The 22,825-nt window shown below is 39.7% G+C and overlaps 1 protein-coding gene across 1 annotated transcript in view; it reads left to right on the top strand.

Moving 5' to 3' along the window:
* WNK2 (WNK lysine deficient protein kinase 2) overlaps positions 1 to 22,825 on the top strand; it is a 147,834-nt gene that overhangs the window by 123,087 nt on the left and 1,922 nt on the right. Inside the window, exons 27-28 of the mRNA XM_052645256.1 lie at positions 1,009 to 1,268; positions 21,609 to 21,720. Of these exons, the coding sequence (XP_052501216.1) occupies positions 1,009 to 1,268; positions 21,609 to 21,720 (372 nt within the window). The remainder of the gene's footprint in view (positions 1 to 1,008; positions 1,269 to 21,608; positions 21,721 to 22,825) is intronic.

The raw sequence follows: 22,825 nt of genomic DNA on the forward strand, positions 1-22,825 counted from the left end.
TTTTTTTTTAATTTAAAAAATTTTTCTGTTTTTATTTTTGGGCTGAAATGTTCATGTAGAAATAGCAACATGTGTAAAATCTCATCACTAATGTTTAACTGTTTGTGTCTGTGCTTTTTCATTGCTAGCCTCTAAAGTAAACTGTGTTTAGCAATGACTTGTTTGAAGAGATGGTCATTAGGTTATTTATTTAGTGCAGAATATTAAAAAACTGGCTTATCCAAAATTGCCAACCAGAAATTATGTACTGGAGGAGGAAAGGGACACAATTTTTAAAAGTTAAAAAGTCTATTTTGATCCAAGAAAAGATCTTTGAGTAAAGTGGCCAGGTGTGCTTCACCTAAGCCACAGCCCCAAGCCTTCCGTGGGCATCTGGGCTGCACAGATCCTTCTTCTACAGGCATCAGCCCCTTAGTTGGCACCAAGGCTCTGGGTGTTTGTACACCTTATTATTATTACATGCTCTGGTAAGGAGAGGTATGGTTTCTGTGCCTTAAATTCCAGATCACCAAATCATTATCGTTTACAGAAACAGCAGTCCAACCTATTGCAAGCGTTTTCCCTTTGCTGAAAGGATATTGGCAGCTGCTAAGCACTCTGCCCAAAGTATTGTTGAGTCTCCTGTGAATACTCACGTTAGAACTTGGAGAGCAGAAGCCGGAGGACTTTGCCCCTAGTTTGTGTCCAGCTGACCCTGCAGTTTTCTGAACTCCCTCACACGGAGGTCTGATGGTCCTGGACAGTGTGGGCACAGAAGGGATACTGTGTAAAGCTGCCAGCAGCTGGGATCCTGTCCCCTGACTGTTGAGATGGGTGATGGCTGCCTGGCAAAGCCCTGTAGCCTGAGATCACTCCACTGTGTCTAAAACTGCATGGACCCCCAAATGCAGACCATCTCCTGAAGCAAGGTGTTGCCTGGCTTAAGCAAGACCATGGTTTAAATGACTGCAGCCAGCCAGTGGTGCTGGCGTGTGGTGTCACCAACCCTGGCCTGTGTGTGCTCCCCAGGGTCCTCCACCAGCAGCCTGGTCCCGGGCCCTGAGCCGGGCCCCCAACCTGCCTTGCACATCCAGGCGCAGGTGAACAACAGCAACAACAAGACAGGCACCTTCACGGACGACCTGCACAAGCTGGTGGACGAGTGGACAAGCAAGACGGTCGGGGCCACACAACTAAAGCCGTCACTCAACCAGTTGAAGCAGACGCAGAAATTGCATGACATGGAAGCCACAGCAGGCTGGCCCCTGGCCTCTGGCGAGGCACGGGCTGTAAGTGGGGCATAGTTGGGGGGTGGAGGGGGGTGGATTTGCCCAGAGTTGAGGGGATGGAATGGGACTGAAGCCATGACTCCAGATCTCAGCAGAGCAGTAGGGCCTGACCCGGTGCTGGGCAGTGTCTAGGTGGGACTGGCCAGCAGCTTGCAGGTATGGCCTTGTCCTGGTGGCCCCACCTTCACTGTCTTCCATCAGAACCCAAGCTGGCAAAGTCTGCATGACGTACCCAGGGGAACACCTCTTGTTGTGTTTTAGCTCAGGTGTGCCCAGAACATGTAGGGCAGAAGTGAGGAGTTGCTGTCTTTGGTTCTGTTGTGTGATTTGTTCCTGGATCAGGACTGCTGACTTCAAAACCTACATTGAAGGAGTATTCCCTTTTTCAGTCTCCTGGGGGAGTTTGTGCAAGATTATGTTATTTCTCCCTGAAATGTTTAGCAGAGTTTCCTGGTGAAGCCATCTGGGCCAGATTTTATTTTATTCTGGTTTTTTTTTTAACTTTTTATTTTATATTGGAAAGTGGTTGATTAATAATGTGGTCTTAGTTTCAAGGGTACAGCAAAGTGTTTCAGTTATACATACACATGTATCTGTTCTTTTTTCAAATTGTTTTTCCCATTTAGGTTGTTTCATAATACTGAACAAAGTTCCCTGTGCTATACAGTAGGTCTTTGTTGGTTATCCATTTTTTGGTGGGGGATGGGGCTGCACTGAGTCTTCATTGTGGCCCATGGGCTCTTTGTTGCACACAGGCTTTCTCTAGTTGTGCATGGGGGTTTCTCTCTAGTTGTGGTGTGTGGCTTTCTGTTGTTTGGTGCACAGGCTCCCTAGTTGTGGCATGCAGGCTCTAGAGTGTGTGTGAGCTCAATAGTTGCCAATGTGCAGGCTTAGTGGCCCTGCAGCATGTGGGATCTTCCCCAACCCGGGGTGGAACTCACGTCCCCTGCATTAGAAGGTGGATTCTTAACCACTGGACCACCAGGGAAGTCCCTGTCCGTTTTAAATATAGCAGTATGTACATGTCAGTCCCAAACTCCCTAACTGTTCCTTCCGCCATCCTTCCCTGCAGTGACTATAAGTTCGTTCAAGTCTGTGAGTTTGTTTCTGTTTTGTAAATAAGTTCATCTGTATCCTTTTTTTTTTTTTAAGATTTTGCATACAGTAGTGATATTTTACAATATTTGTCTTGCTTGGTCTGACTTACTTCATTCAGTATGACAGTCTTTAAGACCATTCATGTTGCTCCAAGAGGCATTAGTTCGTTCTTTTTAATGGCTGAGTAATGTTCCCCTGTATATGTGTGCCACACCTTTATTCATCTGTCCATGGGCAAGTAGGTTGCTTCCATGTCTTGCCTATTGTAAACAGTGCTACAGTGAGCACTAGGGTGCATGTATCCTCTGGGGCCATGTTTTTGTCTGTATACATGCCCAGGAGAGGGATTACAGGATCAAATGGTAGCTCTATTTTTACTTTTTTGAGAAGCCTCCATACTGTTCTCTACAGTGGCTATGAAGTGAAGTGAAAGTTGCTCAGTCATGTCCGACTCTTTGTGACCCCATGGACTATACAGTCCATGGAATTCTCTAGGCCAGAATACTGGAGTGGGTGGCCTTTCCCTTCTCCAGGGGATCTTCCTAATCCAGGGATTGAAACCCAGGTCTCCCGCATTGCAGTCGGATTCTTTACCAGCTGAGCCACAAGGGAAGCCCACAGTGGCTGTACCGATTTACATTTCTACCAACATTCTCTTCACACTCTCCCCAGCATTTATTGTTGGTAGATTTTTTGATGATGGCCTTTTATTTTATTTTTTTGAGTGTGGGAAGGTTCAAAAGTTTCAAATGTACAAAAGATTGAAAATTCTTCAGTGAACTCTCAGGTACCCTCTACCTGTGAGCTGTGGTTGACATTTTGCTTGCACGTATTTGTCACATTTCTCTCCATCCCTTGAGGGTAAGGTTTCCACTATGGATTTCATTTCCTTTACAGTTTTAGTACCATTTAGGTTTTCTATTCTTTCTGTTAAATTCTCTTTTCTAACAATTGGTACATCTCTAAATTTATCTAAGCTTTCCAATTAATTGGCATAAAGTTGTTTATAACATCTTCTCTTCACAGTTTGCAGGATTTGCAGTGATGTCTTGTTTTTCATTCCTGATAATGGTGATTTCTCTGAGTTTATAAATTTTATCAGCCTTTTCAAAGAGCACATCACTTTGATGATAATTCTTTATTGTATGTTTCATTAGTTTTTTCCTTTTATTATTTTTTCTATCTTTGGGTTACTTTTTTCTAGAAAGTTTCTCGAAATATGTAGTGCATTGATTTTGAGCCTTTCTTCTTTTTTTAATATAGGTATTCAGGATATAAAATTCCTTCTACTGATACTAGCTGCATTCCAAAGATTTTAATATGTAGCATTTTCTTTAGCCTTCTGTTCAAATATTTATAGTTTCCATGGTGATTTGAGGTAATATAGTAATTAATGGAGGTAATATAGTTATTAGGGTCTTCTCAGGTGGTAAAGAATATGCGCCTGCCAAGCAGGAGACTCAGGTTCAATCCTGGATCGGGAAGATCCCCTGGAGAAGGGAATGGCAACCCACTCCAGTATTCTTGCATGGGAAATCCCATGGACAGAAGAGCCTGGCATGCTACAGTCCATGGGATTGCAAAGAGTTGGACACAACTGAACAATATCTTTATTCATCTTTTTGTTTCTTTTTTTTTTTTTTTTAGCCTAAATGCACTGTGGTAAGAGAACAAATTTTGAGTGTTTTCAGTTCTTTAAAGCTTGCTGGGACTGGATTTTTGACCCAAGTTGTCAGTCTTGGTCACTGCTGCACAGGTGCTTGAGGTCATCCTCTTTGATTCCTTCTCGTATCCACACTCCCTGTCTGAACTTCCTCTGTTCCTCTTCTGTAGCACCCTCCTGACTCTGCACCTCCATTAAACTCTTCAAATCTATGCTCCATTATTCTGGGACAGAATGGAGAGCTCATAACCTGGCCCCAAGGCCCTGCAGGGTCTGCACCCAGTCCTCGGGCAGGCTAGTCGCTACTTTTCTGTTTAGACTCCACCACATCAACTCTCTGGATCTGTGCTGGGCCACGTCCTGTTGGTCAGCTCTGCTGATTGTGCTGTTCAGATATCTGCGATTCTTAAGGTTTTGGTTTTTTTCTTAACTATTCATGACTATCCATTTCTAGAACTTTTTTGTTATCCCAGACAGAAACAACTCAGTAAGGAACAACTAGCCAATCCCTCTTTCTGGTAACTGGTTATCCAGCCACTGGTAACCGCTATTCTACTGTCAGTCTCTGTGGATTTGACTTCTCTTTAGTGACTTAGCAGCAGCAGCAGCATGCCTCATGTAAAAGGAACCATCCAATATTTGCCCTTTTGTCACTAACCTATTTCACTTAGTATAATGTGTTCCAGGTTCAGTTTTTTTAAAAAATTGTGGTCAAAAACGTATAACATAAAATTTAACATCTTAACCTTTTTAAAATATATGCAGTTCAGTGCCATTAATTATATTTATATTGTCCAACAATCACCACCATCTGTCTACAAAATTTTTTCATTTTGTAGAGCTGAAACTTTACACTCAATGAAAAATAACTGCTTATATATGTCCCCTTTCCCGCAGCTCTTTTCAACTCTCATTCTATGAATTTGACTTCTTTAGGTACCTAATGTATGTAGAATCATATTGTATTTGTCTTTTTGTAAACTGGTTTATTTCACTTAACATAATGTCTTCAAATTTCACTCCTGTTGTAGCATAAGTGAGAGTTTTTTAACACTGAGTGATAGTCCTTTGTATGTACATGCCACACTTTTTTTATCCATTCATCCATTGATGGACACTTGGGGTGCTTCTCTCTTTTAACTGTTGTGAATAATGCTACTATGAACATGGGTATATAGATATTTCTTTGAGTCTTTGCCTTCACTTCTTTGGGATTCCAGAAGTGGAATCACTAAATCATATGGTATTTATAGTTTTAACTTATTGAGGAATCACCAAACTACTTTCCAGATCAGCTGCACTATTTTACATTCCCACCAACAGTATATAAGGATTTCCCTTTCTCCACATCCCTGCTAACACTTCATAAAAATGTTCTGATTTTTTAAAATAGTAGTCATCTTGATAGGTATGAAGTGATATCTTCTAGTTTTATTTTGCACTTCCCTAATAATAGGTGATGTTGAGCATCTTTTCAGGTGCTTATCGGCCATTTCTATCCCTTCTTTGATTCAAGTCTTTTGCCCATTTTTAAACTATAAACAAAAGAAGTTTATTTCTCACAGTCCTGGGTGCTTGATGTCTGAGATGAGGGTGTCAGCATACTAGGGTGAGGGCCTTTTTCCAGGTTGCAGACTCCTTATTGTAGCCACCATTGTACAGTGGAAAGAGCTTTTGAATTGAGTTTTTTGTTATTGTTGTTGAGTTGGAAGAGTTCTTCTTATATTCTGGATATTAATTTCTTTTCAGATAATATCATTTACAAAAATCATGTCCCTTTCTGTGGGTTGCCTTTTTGCTCTGTTGATAATGTCTTTTGATGCATAAAAGTTTTTAATTTTCATGAAGTCCAGTTTATGTATTTTTTCTTTTATTGCCTGTGACTTTGGTATCATATCCAGTATATCATTGCCAAATCCAATATTATAAAGCTTTCTCTCCATGTTTCCTTCTAAGAGTTCTCTAAAGATGCTGAGTTTAAATATCTGTAGCTCTTATGTTTAGAACTTTTAATCCATTTTGAGTTAATTTTTATATGTGGTGTTTGGTAAGGGACCATCTTTATTCTTTTGCATGTTGGTATCTAGTTGTCCCAGCAGTATTTGTTTTAAAAAAAAAGTGTTCTCTTCCCATCAAATGCTCTTGTCACTCTTTTTGGAAATCAATTCCTAGATATGCAAAGGTTTATTTCTGGATTTTCTATTCGATTCCGCTTGTCTACAGTCTATCCTGCTGCTAACGTTACAGTGTTTTGATTTCTGTGGCTTTGCAGTAAGTTCTGAAGTCAAGAAGTAAGAGTCTTCCAATTTTGATCTTATTCAAAATGGTTTTGGTTATTGGAATCCCTTAAAAATCCAAATGAGTTTTAGGATGAGTTTTTATATTTCTTGAAAAAATGCTATTGAGACGTTGATAGTAATTTGTTGAATCTGTTTAGATTCATTTTGGGTTGTATTGACATAGTAACAATATTGTCTTCAAATCCATAAATACGGGATGTCTTCCCATTTATTTATGTTTTCTTTAACTTCTTTTGGCAGTATTTTGCAGTTTTCATTGTATAAGTCTTTCAACTCCTTAGTTAAATTATTCCCAAGTATTTTATTCTCTATGTTTAAATGTAATTATTTTCTTAATTTCCTTTTCAAATTATTCATCGCTAGTGAATACAAATACAACTGACTATGGTGTGTTGATTTTGTACCGTGCAACTTTGCTAAATTCATAAATTCTAGCAGTTTGTGTATTTGCGTGTATGTGTGTTCTTTAGGGCTATCTGCATATAAGAACGTGTTATCTCTGAACAGAGGTAATTTCACTTCTTTCTTTCCAGTTTGGATGCCTTTTATTTCCTTTTCTTGCCTAATTTCTCTGGCTAGAACTCCAAGTACTATATTGAATAGAAATGGCAAAAGTGGCCATCTTTGTCTTCATCTTAGAGGAAAAGCTTTCAGATTTTTCACATCATAATGATATTTCACATCATTTTTCATATATAGCCTTCATCATACTGAGAATATTGTTTTATTTCTAGTATGTTGAATGCTTTTGTCATGAAAGAGTGTTAGATTTTGACTAGTGGTTTTTCTGCATTAAGATCATAGTTTTTCAATCTTTCATTCTATTGATGGTATATTATATTGATTGATTTTCATATATTAAATGATCCTTGCATTCCCCAGATAAATTGCACCTGGTCATTGAATTGACTGAATGCAGTTTGCTACTTTCTGCATTAGTATTTATCAAAGGTGTTAGGTTATAATTTTTTTATTGTGATATCTTTATCTAGCCTTGATATCAGGGTGATGCTGGCTACATGTAATGATTTAGGGAGTGTTCCCACCTCTTCAGCTTTTTGGAAGAGTTTGAGAAGTATTGGTATTAATTCTTTAAATAGCACAGCTCACCAGGGAAGTCTTCTTATCCTGGGGCTTTTCTTTGTTGAGAATTTCTTTTTTTCTTAATAATTGAATCTCAATACTTGTTATAGATCTATTCAGATTTTTCTGTTTCCTCTTGAGTCTGTTTTGTAAGTTTATATGTTTCTAGGAATTTGTATATTTCATCTGAGTTATCCAGTTTGGTGGCTAAAAACTTTGCCAACTTTTTATCTTTTTAAAACCCCAGTTTTTATTTCATTGATTTTTCTTTATTGTATTTCTATTCTGTATTTTGCATATTTATCTTACTTATAATCTTTATTATGGTATACATTTAAGTTGTTGACTTAAGATCTTTCTTTTTTAACGTAGACTTTTACAGTTACAAATTTCCCTCTGGACACTATTGTGTTTTCCTTTTAATTTGTTCTAAGGTGATTAGACACGATAGACAGAGTACCTGAAGAACTATGGGCAGATGTTCATGACATTGTACAGGACACAGGGAATCAAACCATCCCCAAGAAAAAGAAATGCAAAAAGGCAAAATAGTTATCTGAGGAGGCCTTACAAATAGTTGAGAAAAGAAGAGAAGTGAAAGGCAAAAGAGAAAAGGAAAGATATACCCATCTGAATGCAGAGTTCCAAAGAATAGCAAGGAGAGATAAGAAAGCCTCCCTCAGTGATCAATGCAAAGAAATTGAGGAAAACAATAGAATGGGAAAGACTAGAGATCTCTTCAGGAAAATTAGACATACCAAGGGAACATTTCAAAGATGGGGCACCATAAGGGACAGAAATGGTATGCACCTAACAGAAGCAGAAGATATTAAGAAGAGGTGGCAAGAATACACAGAACTATCCAAAAAAGTTCTTCACGACACAGATAATCTCGATGGTGTGAGCCAGAGCCAGACATCCTAGAATATGAAGTCAAGTGGGCCTTAGGAAGCATTAGTACGAACAAATCTAGTGGAGGTGATGGAATTCCAGTTGAGCTATTTCAAATCCTAAAAAATGATGCTGTGAAAGTGCTGCACTCAAAAGGCTAGCAAATTTGGAAAACTCAGCAGTGGCCACAGGACTGGGAAAGGTCAGTTTTCATCAATCCCTAAGAAGGGCAATGGCAAAGAATCCTCAAACTACCTCAAACTACACAATTGCACTCATCTCACACGCTAGTAAAGTAATGCTTAAAATTCTCCAAGCCAGGCTTCAGCAATACGTGAACTGTGAAATTCCAGATGTTGAAGCTGGATTTAGAAAAGGTAGAGGAACCAGAGATCCCATTGCCAACAGCCGTTAGATCATAGAAAAAGCAAGGGAATTCTAGAAAAATATCTACTTCTGTTTTATTAACTTGCCAAAGCCTTTGACTGTGTGGATCACAACAAACTGGAAAATTCTTAAGAGATAGGAATACCAGACCACCTGACCTGCCTCCTGAGAAATCTGTATGCAGGTCAAGAAGCAACAGTTAGAACTGGACCTGGAACAACAGGCTGGTTCCAAATAGGAAAAGGAGTACGTCAAGGCTGTATATTGTCACCCTGCTTATTTAACCTATATGCAGAGTGCATCATGCAAAATGCCAGACTGGATGAAGCACAAGCTGGAATCAAGATTGCAGGGAGGAATATCAATAACCTCAGATACGCAGATGACACCAGCCTTATGACAGAAAGTGAAGAGGAACAAAAGAGCTTCTTGATGAAAGTGAAAGAGGAGAGTGAAAAAGCTGGCTTAAAACTCAACATTCAAAAAACTAAGATCATGGCATCCAGTACCGTCACGTCATGGCAGATAGATGGTGAACAGTGGCAACAGTGACAGAGTCTATTTTCTTGGGCTCCAAAATCACTGCAGATGGTGACTGCAGCCATGAAATTAAAAGACACTTGCTCTTTGGAAGAAAAACTATGACAAATCTAGACAGTGTATTAAAAAGCAGAGACGTTACTTTGCTGACAAAGGTCCTTATATTCGAAGCTAGGTTTTTCCAGTAGTCATGTATGGATGTGAGAGTTGGACCGTAAACAAAGCTGAGCACCAAAGAATTGATGCTTTTGAACTCTGGTGTTGGAGAATACTCTTGAGAGTCGCTTGGACTGCAAGGAGATCAAACCAGTCCATTCTAAAGGAAATCAGTCCTGAATATTTATTGAAAGGGCTGAAGCTGAAACTCCAATACTTTGGCCATCTGATGCAAAGAACTGACTCATTTGAAAAGAACCTGATGCTGGGAAAGAGTGAAGGCAGGAGGAGAAGGGGACAGCAGAGGATGAGATGTTTGGATGGCATCACTGACTTAAGGGACATGAGTTTGAGCACACTCCAGGAGTTGGTGATGGACAGGGAGGCCTGGTGTGCTGCAGTTCGTGGGGTTGCAAAGAGTCAGACCCAACTGAGTGGCTGAACTGAAGGTGTTTCCTGGTTTTCCTTGTGATAATGTCTTTGACTATTTGGTTGTTTGAGTTTGTCATTTACTTTCTATGTATGTGTGTGTGTGTGTGTGTGTGTGTATATGCCAGTTGTCTAGTTTTTTAATTTCATCCATTGTGTTAGAAAGTATACTTTGTATGATTTATTACTTTCTGCAGTGTTTTGTGGCCTAGCTCAGTTCAGTCGCTCCTGTGGAGCTCTTGCAGTCAAGCCCTGCTGGCCTTCAAAGCCAGGTGCTTTTGGGGCTCCTCCCTCTGATATCAGAGCCTCAGGCTGGGAAACCTGGCTTGGGGCTCACAGCTCTAACTCATGTGGGAGAACTTCTGCGATATGATTAATCTCCAGTTTGTGGATAGTCCACCTAGTGTGTATGGGATTTGATTACATTGCAAGTACACCCTTCCTACCATCTTGTTTTTGTTTGTTCTTTCTATCCTTGGATGTAAAATATCTTTTTTGGCCACTTTCAGTCTTTTTTATTGATGACTCCTCAGCAGTTTTTTGTGTATGTATGCTCCTGAGAGGGGGTGAGCCCGAGCTCTTCCTGTTGCACCATCTTGGATGAGCTCTCAGGAGTTTTATTTCACATCATTGTACTTTCTTTAAAAAAATTTTTCTTAATTAAATTACAGTTGAGATATTTCAAATCCTGAAAGATGGTGCTGTGAAAGTGCTGCACTCAATATGCCAACAACTTTGGAAAACTCCACAGTGGCCACAGGACTGGAAAAGGTCAATTTTCATTCCAATACCAAAGATAGGCAATGCCAAAGAATGCTCAAACTACCGCACAATTACACTCATCTCACACGCTAGTAAAGTAATGCTCAAAATTCTCCAGGCCAGGCTTCAGAAATACGTGAACCGTGGACTTCCAGATGTTGAAACTGGATTTAGAAAAGGCAGAGGAACCAGAGATCAATTGCCAACATCCACTGGATCATCAAAAAAGCAAGAGAGTTCCAGAAAAACATCTATTCCTGCTTTGTTGACTATGCCAAAGCCTTTGACTGTGTGGATCACAACAAACTGTGGAAAATTCTTCAAGAAATGGGAATACCAGACCTTCCTGACCTATATGCATGTCAGGAAGCAACAGTCAGAACTGGACATGGAACAACAGACTGGTTCCAAATAGGAAAAGCAGTATGTCAAGGCTGTATATTGTCACCCTGCTTATTTAACTTATATGCAGAGTACATCATGAGAAATGCTGGGCTGGAAGAAGCACAAGCTGGAATCAAGATTGCCAGGAGAAATATCAATAACCTCAGATATGCAGATGACACCACCCTTATGGCAGGTGAAGAGGAACTAAAGAGCCTCTTGATGAGAGTCAAAGAGGAGAGTGAAAAAGTTGGCTTAAAGCTCAACATTCAGAAAACAAAGATCATGGCATCTGGTCCCATCACTTCATGGGAAATAGATGGGGAAACAGTGGGAACAGAAGCACAAGCTGGAATCAAGATTGCCAGGAGAAATATCAATAACCTCAGATATGCAGATGACACCACCCTTATGGCAGAAAGTGAAGAGGAACTAAAGAGCCTCTTGATGAGAGTCAAAGAGGAGAGTGAAAAAGTTGGCTTAAAGCTCAACATTCAGAAAACAAAGATCATGGCATCTGGTCCCATCACTTCATGGGAAATAGATGGGGAAACAGTGGGAACAGACTTTATTTTTTTGGGCTCCAAAATCACTGCAGATGGTGATTGCAGCCATGAAATGAAAAGACTCTTACTCCTTGGAAGGAAAGTTATGACCAGCCTAGAGAGCATATTAAAAAGCAGAGACATTACTTTGCCAACAAAGGTCTGTCTAGTCAAGGCTGTGGTTTTCCCAGTAGTCATATATGGATGTGAGAGTTGAACTGTGAGGAAAGCTGAGCACTGAAGAATTGATGCCTTTGAACTGTGGTGTTGGAGAAGACTCTTGAGAGTTCCTTGGACTGCAAGGAGATCCAACCAGTCCATTCTAAAGGAGATCAGCCCTGAGTGTCCATTGGAAGGACTGATGCTAAAGCTGAAACTCCAGTACTTTGACCACCTCATGCGACGAGTTGACTCATTGGAAAAGACTCTGATGCTGGGAGGAATTGGGGGCAGGAGGAAAATGGGGACGACAGAGGATGAGATGGCTGGATGGTGTCACCGACTCGATGGCCATGAGTTTGAGTAAATTCCACAAGTTGGTGATGGACAGGGAGGCCTGGCATGCTGCGATTCATGGGGTCGCAAAGAGCTGGACACGACTGAGCGACTGAACTGAACTGAACTGATAGTTGATTGAAACTATTTATTAGTTTCAAATATACAGCATTGTGATTCAATATTTTTATAGATGTATATCATTAAAATTATTATAAAATGTTGGCTATATTCCCTGTGCTGTACAGTATATCTTTGTAGCTTATTTATTTTATACATATTGGTTTATACCTCTTAATCTCCAGCCATTGTCTTGCCCTCTCTCCCTCCAGCTTCCCACTGGTAGCCACTAATTTATTTTCTGCATATCTGTGAATCTGTATCTGTTTTGTTATGTTCATTTTTTTTAGATTCCACATATATCTGATCAGATACAGTATTTGTCTTTCTCTCTCTGAGTTTTTTCACTAAGCACAGTACTCTCCAGCTTCATCTATATTGATGCGAATGGCAAGATTTCATTCTTATGGCTGAGTAATATTCCATTATATATGTGAACCACATATCTTTATCCATTCATCTGTTTCTTAGGCTGTTGTACATAATGCTGCTGTGAACATGCATTGAGGTACATGTATCTTTTTAAATTAGCATTTTCATTTTCTATTGATTCACACCCAAGAATGGAATTGCTGGATCATATAGTGTTTCTAGTTTCAGTTTTTTTAAAAACCTCTATAATGTTTTCCATAGTGGCTCCACCGATTTGCATTCCCATCAACAGCGTACTGCTGCTGCTAAGTCGTTTCAGTCGTGTCTGACTCTGTGCGACCCCATAGACGGCAGCCCACCAGGCTCCACCGTCCCTGGGATTCTCCAGACAAGAACACTGGAGTGGGTTGCCATTTCCTTCTCTAGTGCTTTAAAGTGAAAAGTGAAAGTGAAGTCGCTCAGTCGTGCCGGACTCTCAGTGACCCCATGGACTGCAGCCCACCAGGCTTCTTCGTCCATGGGATTTTCCAGGCAAGAGTACTGGAGTCGGTTGCCATTGCCTTCTCTATGGTACCCTTTTATCAATATCCTTGCCAACATTTGTTATTGGTGATCTTTTTGGTTATAGCTATTGTGATAGGTGTAAGGTGATACCTCATTGTGGTATTGACTTACATTTCTCTGATTACCAGTGTTGAAAATCTTTTCATGTGCCTTTGGTCATCTGTATGTGTTCTTTGAAAAATATCTATTCAAGTCCTCTGCTTATTTTTTAAAATAAGGTGTTTTGTTTGTATTGAGTTATATGAACTGTTTATTTATTTTGGATATTAACCCCTTATCAGTCATATAATTTGCAAATATTTTCTCACTTTGAATAGGTTGTCTTTTCTTTTGGTCAAAGGTTTCTTTACCTGTGCAAAAGTTTTTAAGTTTAATTAAGTCCCACTTGTTTATTTTTATTTTTGTTTCCTTTGCCTTAGTTTTGTAGTCTTTAGATTATAGACCTTTTGCCTCCTTGGTTAAGTTTATTTCTAGATATTTTATTCTCTTTGATGCAGTTTTAAATGGGATTATTTTATTGCTTTCTGATAGTTGATTATTAGTTTAGAAAAGCAATAGGTTTCTGTTTGTCAATCTTATATCCTACAACTTAATTGGATTCATTAATTAGTTCTCATAGTTTTTTTGTTGGGACTTTAGAATTTTCTATATATAATATGTCATCTGAAAATAGTGACGTTTTTACTTTTTCCTTTCAAATTTGGATACCTTTTATTTCTTTTTCTTATTTGGTTGCTGTGGCTAGGACTGCCAGTACTATGTTGAAAGTGGCAAAAGTGGGCATCCTTATCTTGTTCCTGATTTTAGAGGAAAAAGCTGAGTATGTTAGCTGTCAGTGTGTCATAAATGGCTTTTATTATGTTGAAATATGTTTTTTTCTGTACCAACTTTGTTGTGAGTCCTTATCATGAATGGAAGTTGAATTTTGTCAAATGTTTTTCCTGTGCCTGTTGAAATGATCCTGTGATTTTTATCCTTCCATTTGTTAATGTGGTGTATCACACTGATTGACTTGTGGATTTTGAACTATCTTTGCATTTGTGGAATAAATCACATTTGATTATGGTATATGATCCTTTTTATATATTGTTGAATTTGGTTTGCTAATATTTTTGAGGATTTTTGTGTCTGTATTCATCAGAGATACTGAAGTAATTTTCTTTTTTGGGTAATACCTTTTTCTAAATTTTATCAGGGTAATAGCCTTGTAGAATGAATTTGGGAGTGTTCCCTCCTCTTCATTTATTGGAATTGTTTGTGATGCTAGGTATTAGCTCTTCTCATTATATTTGGTAGAATTTCCCTGGGAAGCCATCTGTTCCTGGACTTTTGTTTGCTGGGAGATTTTTTTTTTTTTAACACTAATTCAGTTTCTTATTGATCTGTTCAGTTTGTTTCTTTCTTTCTGATTCAGTCTTTGAATACTTTGTGTTTCTCAAATTTTTATCCATTCCTTCTAGGTTGTTCAGTTTGTTGGCATATAACTGTCTGTAATATTCTCTGACAGTATTGTGTTTCACAGATACTGGTTGTAATCTTCTCTTTCCTATCTTACTTTGCTTATTTAAATTCTCTTTTTTTCTTAATGAGCCTTGCTAAAAGCTTATCAATTTTGTTTATCCTTTTAAAAAATCATTTCTTGCTTCCATTGATCTTTTCTATTTTTTGTCTCTATTTTATTCATTTCCTCTCTGATCTTTATTATTTTTCAATAAAGATCAATAAAAATATTATTTTAAAATAATGCCTTAATTATTTCTTGTGCTGACTTGAGCTTTGTTCTTTTTCTGATTCATTTGGGTAGAAGATAGCTTGATTTTTCTTGTATGCTCAGATATGTATGTATCATTATAATCTTTCCTATTACATCTACTTTGGCTGCATCACATCAGTGGTACAAAGGTGTGGTTTTGTTTTTATTTCTCTTTTTTTTCTGATTTCCTCTTTGATTTCTTCACTGAAATTGTTTCTTCTTCATTGTTTCTTCTAAAGACATGTTATTTAGGCTCCATGTGTTTGTGTTTTTTCTTCCAGTAATTGGTTTCTAGTTGCACACTGTTGTGGTTGGGGGAAAAAAAGCGTGATGTAATTTCCGTGTTCTTATATTCGTTGAGACTTGTTTTGTGGCCTAGTCTGTGATCTCTCCTGGAGCACATTTCCATGTGAACTTGAAAAGAATGTGCATTCTGCTGTTTTGGGATGGAATGTCCTATATATACATATATTATGTATATCTGGTCTAGTGTGTCATTTAAGACCACTGTTTCCTTATTGATTTTCCATCTGTATGAATCTGTCCCTTGATGTAAGTGAAGTGTTAAACTCTCCTACCATTTTTCTGTTATTGTCAATTTCTTGTTTTTATGTCTGTTAATATTTGGTTTCCATAAATTTAGTTGCAGCTATATGGGATGCATGTATGAATGTTACATTCTTTTTTTTTTAATTGATCACTATATCATTATATATATATATAATGCCCTTTGTTTTCTTTTTATGGACTTTCCTTTAAAGTCTTATTTGTAAGATGTAAGTATTGATACCAGCTTTCTTGTCATTTTCATTTGCATGCAAAATAGTGTGCATGTCTTTTGAAAATTTCATCTATTTGTTGCCTATGCTGTGTCCTCATTGCTCCATGCAGGCTCTCTAGTTGTGGTGAGCAGGGTCCACTCTCTAGTTGCAGTGCACAGGCTTTTCATTGCAGTGACTTCTTTCGCTGCAGAGCTCAGTCTCTAGACTTAGTCTTCAGCAGCTGTAGGCATGTTGGCCCAGTATTTGCAGCACACAGGCTCAGTAGTTGTGGCACACGGGCTTAGTAGCCCCACGGCATGTAGAATCTTCCTGGATCAGGGATTAAACCCATGACCCCTGCAACTGACAGCTGGATTCTTAACTAGACTATCAGAGAAATCCTAGTCTGTGTGTCTCTAAAAAGAGTCTCTTGCACACAAATGGGTCCAGTTATCTGCTCTGTCTTTTGATTGAAACATTTAGATACATACAGGTGTGTATTTAACAGCTTTTTTGTTACTTGTTTTCTGGTTGTTTTTGTCATTCTGTAGTCTTTTCTTCTTCCTTTAGTTTCTTGCCTTTGATCTGATGATTTTCTTTCGTGATATGCTTGTGTTACTTTCTCTATTTTTTGTGTATCCATTGTAGTATTTTGATTTGTGGTTAGCATGAGGTTCATATATGTTGACCTATATATTTTCTTTTTTAAACTGGTAGCCATTCAAGTTCAAATACACTTTACTACCTTCCCCTGTGTTTTATGTTTTGATGTCATATTTTACATCCTCATGTATATACATTAACTGCTTATTGTAGTTATAGTGGATTTTCTAACTTTTGTCTTGTAATCTTTGTACTACTAGCTTATGTTGAGTGATTGACCCACAGCCTTTACTACATATTTGTGTTTACTTGTGGGGTTTTTCCTTTCCTTATTTGAGAAGTTCTTTATTTCCCTTTCAATTCTGAATGATAGTATTGCTGGAAATAATCCTAGTTGTAGGTTTTTCCCTTTTACCACTCTGAGTATGTCATGCCATTCCCTTTTGGCCTGCAAAGTTTCTACAGAAAAATCAGCTGATAGACTTATGGGTATTCCTTTGTATGTGACTTTATGTGACTTTTTCTCTGGCTGCCTTTAATTTTTCTCTTTTATTTAACTTTTTCCATTTTAACTATGATACATTTTGGTCTATATCACTCAGTTCATTTTGTTTGGAATACTCTGAATACCTGGATATCTGTTTCTTTCTTCAGGTTCAGGAAATTTTCAGCCATAATTTCATTAAGTACATTTTCAACCCTCTTCACTCTCTCTCTTCTCTATGGAAGCTCTATAATTTGAATGTTAGCATACTTGATGTTGTCTCGGAGGTTCCTTAAACTGTTCGCGTATTTTAAAAATTTGTTTATCTTTTTACCATTCTGGTTGGGTGATTTCCATTATTCTGTCTTATGCATTCTTCTCTATTACTTAGTCTTCTGTTAATTCTTTCTAGCATGTTTTTCATTTTAGTTATTTCATTCTTCAATTCGACTGGCTTTTGTACTTTCTAGTTCCTTGTTAAAATTCTCTCTGTGTTCATCTGTTCTTTTCCCTAGTTTAACATTCTTATTACCAATGCTTTGAACTCATTATCTGGTAAATTCTCTCTGTTTTCATTGGTGGTTTTGTCACTGTTCTTTCATTGGAAAGACATTCCTTTGTTTTCTCACTTTGCTTAACATTTCCTCTTGCTATGAAATTTGGTGAAACTGTTGCCTATTCTGGTCTTGTACTTACGTGGAGACCTCTATGCAGTCTGCCTGTGCTCAGCAGTTTTGATGTGAGAGGTGGATCTGATGGGACATGTCTCCCCCCCAGGGTGTGCTGTCTGGTATCACCTGGTGGATGATGGGGCTAGAGATGGAGGGACTAGAGCCATAGCCAAGTGTGAACTGAAGCTTCTTCTATGCTGAATGGCCATCACTACCCTATCAGGGGTGGGGCCTTGTCACCAGGTGCTGAAGCTGGGGTGGTATCCGAGCTGGTTGCTTTCCCTCTAAATGTGCACTCTACCCTCTCCTAGAAATGGCAGTTTTGCACCAGGAGGCACAGTGCCAGAGCAGAAAGGGCTGCAGTGGGCACCAGGTGTGGGACAGGGTGTACAGTGGGACAGTCCCAGCAGGCTAGTCAGGTCCAGTCAGCTCCTGAATTGCTGCCTCTGAGTACCAGCAGTGGCTGTACTTGCCCCATTTATATGCAGGGTTAGGTTTGAGCCAGCTCCACCCCCAGCTACACACTCTGCTTAGCAATGATAGCTTTCAACCTGGTGGGTAATCTCCAGAGGTAGAGGGGCTGGGCACATGCTAGGCAGTTTCATGAAACTCTCCAGAACCCCATCCTATACTTCATTCCTGGGAGTAAGCAAGCGTGGGTCTAGGTTTCTCATCCTCCTCGAAGTCCAGTTGATTTTCAGACCACTGAAGAAGACATATATCCTTCTGGAACTCCTGTACTGTAAATGTCAGCATGTTGAACCCCAGGGCTGAAGTACCAAATATGTATGTCAAATCACCACCAGGAGAGATCTCCTTGTGACCACCACATATCACCCTTCTCTTCTGTGGGCCCAGATCCCAGCCTCATAGCTCTTTTCCCTTCTTACGTCACTCATATGGCTCTTTCTGTTACAGCTTTTGTTTTAGAAGAATTTTTCTTTCCATTTCCAGTTTATTTTCAGAGAGAGTTGCTCCACATATTAGATGTATTTTTGATGGGTTCATGGGGGAGGGGGAGGTTGGCATCATCTTCCTACTGTGCCATCTTGATCTCTTCTCCTCCATCCTTTTACTTTCCACGTCTTTGTGTTTTTGTGTCTAAAGTGAGTATTTTGTAGACAGCATATAGATCACTTGTGCTTTTTTATCCAGTCTGCCAATCTTTTATTTGGAGATTTCAATCCATTTACATTAAAAGTAATTATGGATAATAAAAGATTTCTACTGTGTTTTTTTTTCCTTACAGTTTTTTATTCCTCAATTACTTCATTATTGCCTTAAGTTTTTTTTTGTAGTGTGTTGTTTTGATTCCTCCCCCTTTTAACTTTTCTGTGTATATTTTTATTTTCTTATTGATTTCCTTAGGGTTTACAATTAAAATCTTAGCCTTATAACAGCTTTATTTGAATGATACCCCCTTGTTTCAGTAGTGTGAGAACACTTTACTTCTGTATATCTCCATCCCTTCTCCTTTGTGTTTTTGCACAGACTGCATCTTGATACATTGTTGCCCATTCACATGGATTTATAATTGTTATATAATGTATTTGCCTTTTAAATCATATAAGGGAAAAAGGAATTAAAACCAAACTTAAACAATACTATTGGCTTTCGTATTTAGCTATGTAGTTGCTTCATTTATTTCTTCTCATGACTTTTGGGTTACTGTCTATTATCCTTTCATTTCAACCTGAAATGGAAGTTTTTCGTTTAGCATTTCTTGTGAGGCAAATCTTTTAGTAACAACCTGCCTTTGTTTCTGTTTATCTAGAAGTCTTAATTTCTCCTTCAACCTGCTCAGTGTAGAATCTTGGTTGACAGTCTTTTCTTTCTGTACTTCAAATATTTTTCCCTGTCTTTAGTTTTCTCCTCTTGATAGGCTCTGTACACTTATCTTCTTTTTTTTTTCTTGCTGTTTCTTAGAATTGACTATTTCAATTATATGGTCTCAAATTTGCTGATTCTTTTTCTGCCTGCTCAGATCTGCTTTTGAGCTCCTCTGAAGTGAAGTGAAATCGCTCAGTCGTCTCCGACTCTTTGCGACCCCATGGATAGTAGCCTACCAGGCTCTGTGATCCATGGGATTTTCCAGGCAAGAATGCTGGAGTAGGTTGCCATTTCCTTCTCCAGGGGATCTTCCCAACCCAGGGATCGAACCCAGCTCTCCTGCATTGCAGACAGACGCTTTACCATCTGAGCCACTAGGGAAGCCTCTAGTGGAATTTTAATTTCAGTTATTATCCTTTTTTGCTCTAATATTTCAGCTCTAATATTTGGTTCCTTTTATAACTTCTTTGACTTTATTGATATTCTCATGTAGTTCATGCGTCATTATCCTGATTTCCTTTTTCTCCATGTTTCCTTTAATTCTTTGAATGTGTTTGAAACAGTTGATTTAAAGTCTTTATTTTGCAAGGACAGTGTCTAGACTTCTTCAGGGACAGTTGCTATTAATGAGTTTTCCCCTTTGTATGGATCATACTTTCCATTTTCGGTGTGTAAATATTTGTGATTTCTTGGTGAAAACTGGACATCCGAATATTATAAGTGATAACTCTGGAAAACAGAGTCCTGCCTTCCCTAGCATTTGCTGGTTTTGTTTGTTGAAGGCTTAGTTAGTGGTCATTTTTTTTTTTTTTCAAATTGTATTCTATTATACGTTATTTCAAGATATCAGGTATAATTCTGTGTTACACAGTGAATTCTTGATGTTTATCTTTTTATGTATAGTTTATATCTGTTAATACTTCTTATTTGTCCTCCAACAATTTCTTGATTTTTCTAGGTCTTTAATAGTTCCATTTGCATTTTAGAGACAGCCTGTATATATCTACAAAATAGCCTTACTGGATTTTTATTCTGATTGTATTAAGTCTGTTGATCATCTGGGTAAGATTTGACATGTTAACAGTAGCGAGTTTATTATAAACATGGCATTTCTTTGTTTATGTCTAATTTTCTCTCTGGAGTTGGTGATGGACAGAGAGGCCTGGCGTGCTGCGATTCATGGGGTCGCAAAGAGTCAGACACGACTGAGCGACTGAACTGAACTGAACTGGACTGAATTTTCTCTCAGTGAAGTTTTCTAGTTTTCAGTGTAAAGGTGTTACACGTCTTTCATTAAATTTAACCTGAGATAGTTTGATGTTTTGGAATGTGATTATAAATTTTATTACTTTAAAAGATCCTTTTACAGATTATGTTGGTAGTATATAGAAATATGGTTATCTTTGTACCTTGTATCCTGCAATCTTGCTAAATTTACTTCTTAGTTCTAGAAATCGGTTTGTCTGCTCTCTTTGGTTTTCTCCATACACGGTCTTGTTGTCTGCAAATAAGGATGGTTTTCCTTTTTCTTTTCAGTCCATATTCCTTATTCCTTTTCTTTTATTGGCTGGAACTTTCCCATACAGTGTTGGCTGGGGGCAAGGGGAGCAAGGGGCAAGGGGAAATACATTTGGCATTTCACCATTGGCACAGGGTTGGCTGTGGGTTCTACAGAGGCCCTTCCAGATGGAGGAGGGACCCTCCAGCTTCAGCCCCTGTGCTTTCTGTGAAGGAGTGTGGAACTTCTCAGATACTCCCCCTGCATCTGTGGGGAGCATCACATGGAATTCTCCTTTTGTATGTAACAGTGGTAAGATACAGTGATTTTTGCTGAGACAACATCATTGCATTTGTGGGGCAAAACCTCACTTGGCTCTGATTTATCTTCTTTTTGTAGTTGCTTGGTTATATCTGCCAACATTGTGTCTAGAGAGTTTGAAGGCTGTTGGTCCATCATCTCTTTTCTTGCAGTAGCTTCATCAGGTTTCTACATCATGGCCATGGGCCTCACTAACCATCACAGCTCGTTTCCCTGTCATTGCGCTGCTTCTCTTCCTGTGCTGTACCTGAGGTGCAGGGAGCAGAGGCGCCACCCTGCCCCCGACTCCAGATCTCTGGGCACAACCCTGCAGAGCTCCCAGCTGTTCTCGACCTCCCATAATGGCACTGACTAGTCAAGCAGGACGTCTTTGGGTGGGGGTGTGTTGTTCCCTCCCTGTTACTCAGGGCTTAGGTCCTGCTGGGTCTGCTTTGAAGCCCACTCTGGCCTGTGGACATTCACGGCATGTGGCTGCCTTCTTGCCCCACATTTTCACTCTGTTGTCAGCCATTAAAAGGTGCCCCAGGGCAGGTCCTAAGACCACCCTCTCCTGAGGATAGAGAAACTGCAGGGACCCCCAAGGCGACTGAGTTATGCTAGCTGATTGAAGCCATGTTTCTTGTCTTGTAGATGAACACCTCTCGAACAGCAATGGGGATGCCATGTCTGGCCCCGGTACCCAGCCCTGTACCCACCGTGGTCATTCCTGGAGCTGCCTCAGCCCTTCCTGTGCCCGTGCCAGGTACTGCCCTCTCCTGCCTCCCAGCCCCACCTTTGGGCCAGTATGGAAGCCTGATCCCAGCTCCAGTGTCCTGGGGTCCCTGGGCAGCCCAGGCAGGCAGCCGGAGCCTCAACGCGGGGCCAAGCCTGGGGGCAGCAGATGCGCCAGCCCTCCCTGTGTTCTTCAGGCCAACTGTGGTCAGCATGCCCGGCCCCAGGCTGCAGATCATGTAGCTCTCTGTCTCACTACTTGCCAGTGGAAGACACTGAACAGCCTGGAGGAGTCGGGTTGTGGTTTGGCCTCCGAGTCCTGCGCTGCCTGCTCATGGGTGCCCAGCCAGGGAGCTGGCACATGGGCAGCAATCCTCGCTTCCTTTATTGCTGCAGACCGTATTTTCTCTTAGGTTCCTGTGGTCAACACTTGCTGTCTTTGCACTCACTTCCTGTACTTGAATCGAAGGTTAGAACATTGTAATAACCCTGCAGAAGTACAGTGCCTTGAATTCCAGCTTTTCCATTCCCTGATGGAAAGAGGTATTTTAAAAAACCGTGTATCAGAAAAGGTGTGTTTCGTTTATAGGTGGTTTGTGCATTGATATCTCTATTTCCCATTTTAAGTTGCAGAGAGATGAATGGTTTACAAATCTGAAGCTAAAGTCTGATCTTTTCTGTTGTACATGCTTTAAAAAAATTGAACTAGTGACCTTGAATATTGAAGAGTTGGAAATGCTAGAGTAACTCTGCTTTGTACTCATAAAATGAGATCTCTCCAGCTGTATGGTCACAGATAGCAAACAGATGGACAAATTCCCTCAACTGCAGTGCTGTGGGCACTGCCAGCAGACTGCCCAGGGGTGCATGGTTATTGGGGCAGTGCATTGCTAATGGCAGTTGATCTCTTAGTCAGGAATGTTAGCATCTGTGTTTGGCTACGTGGAACCTGCTGTAAAGTGCTGGGTAAGCAGACATGACCCAGAGCCTGCAGGGCTGCTATGAGTATGGGGGAGGTAAAGGGTGTGTCTGGAGGTGCAGAAGCACAGGCAGGCCACCTGCTCTGCAGAGAGAGTGTGGCTCCTTCTGCTCAGGGGGCCCACCAACCTCCCCTCCCAGCCTGCCTTCCTTTTCTG

Source organism: Budorcas taxicolor, chromosome 8 (assembly GCF_023091745.1).
Source record: "Budorcas taxicolor isolate Tak-1 chromosome 8, Takin1.1, whole genome shotgun sequence".
In the NCBI taxonomy this organism is placed as follows: Eukaryota; Metazoa; Chordata; class Mammalia; order Artiodactyla; family Bovidae; genus Budorcas; species Budorcas taxicolor.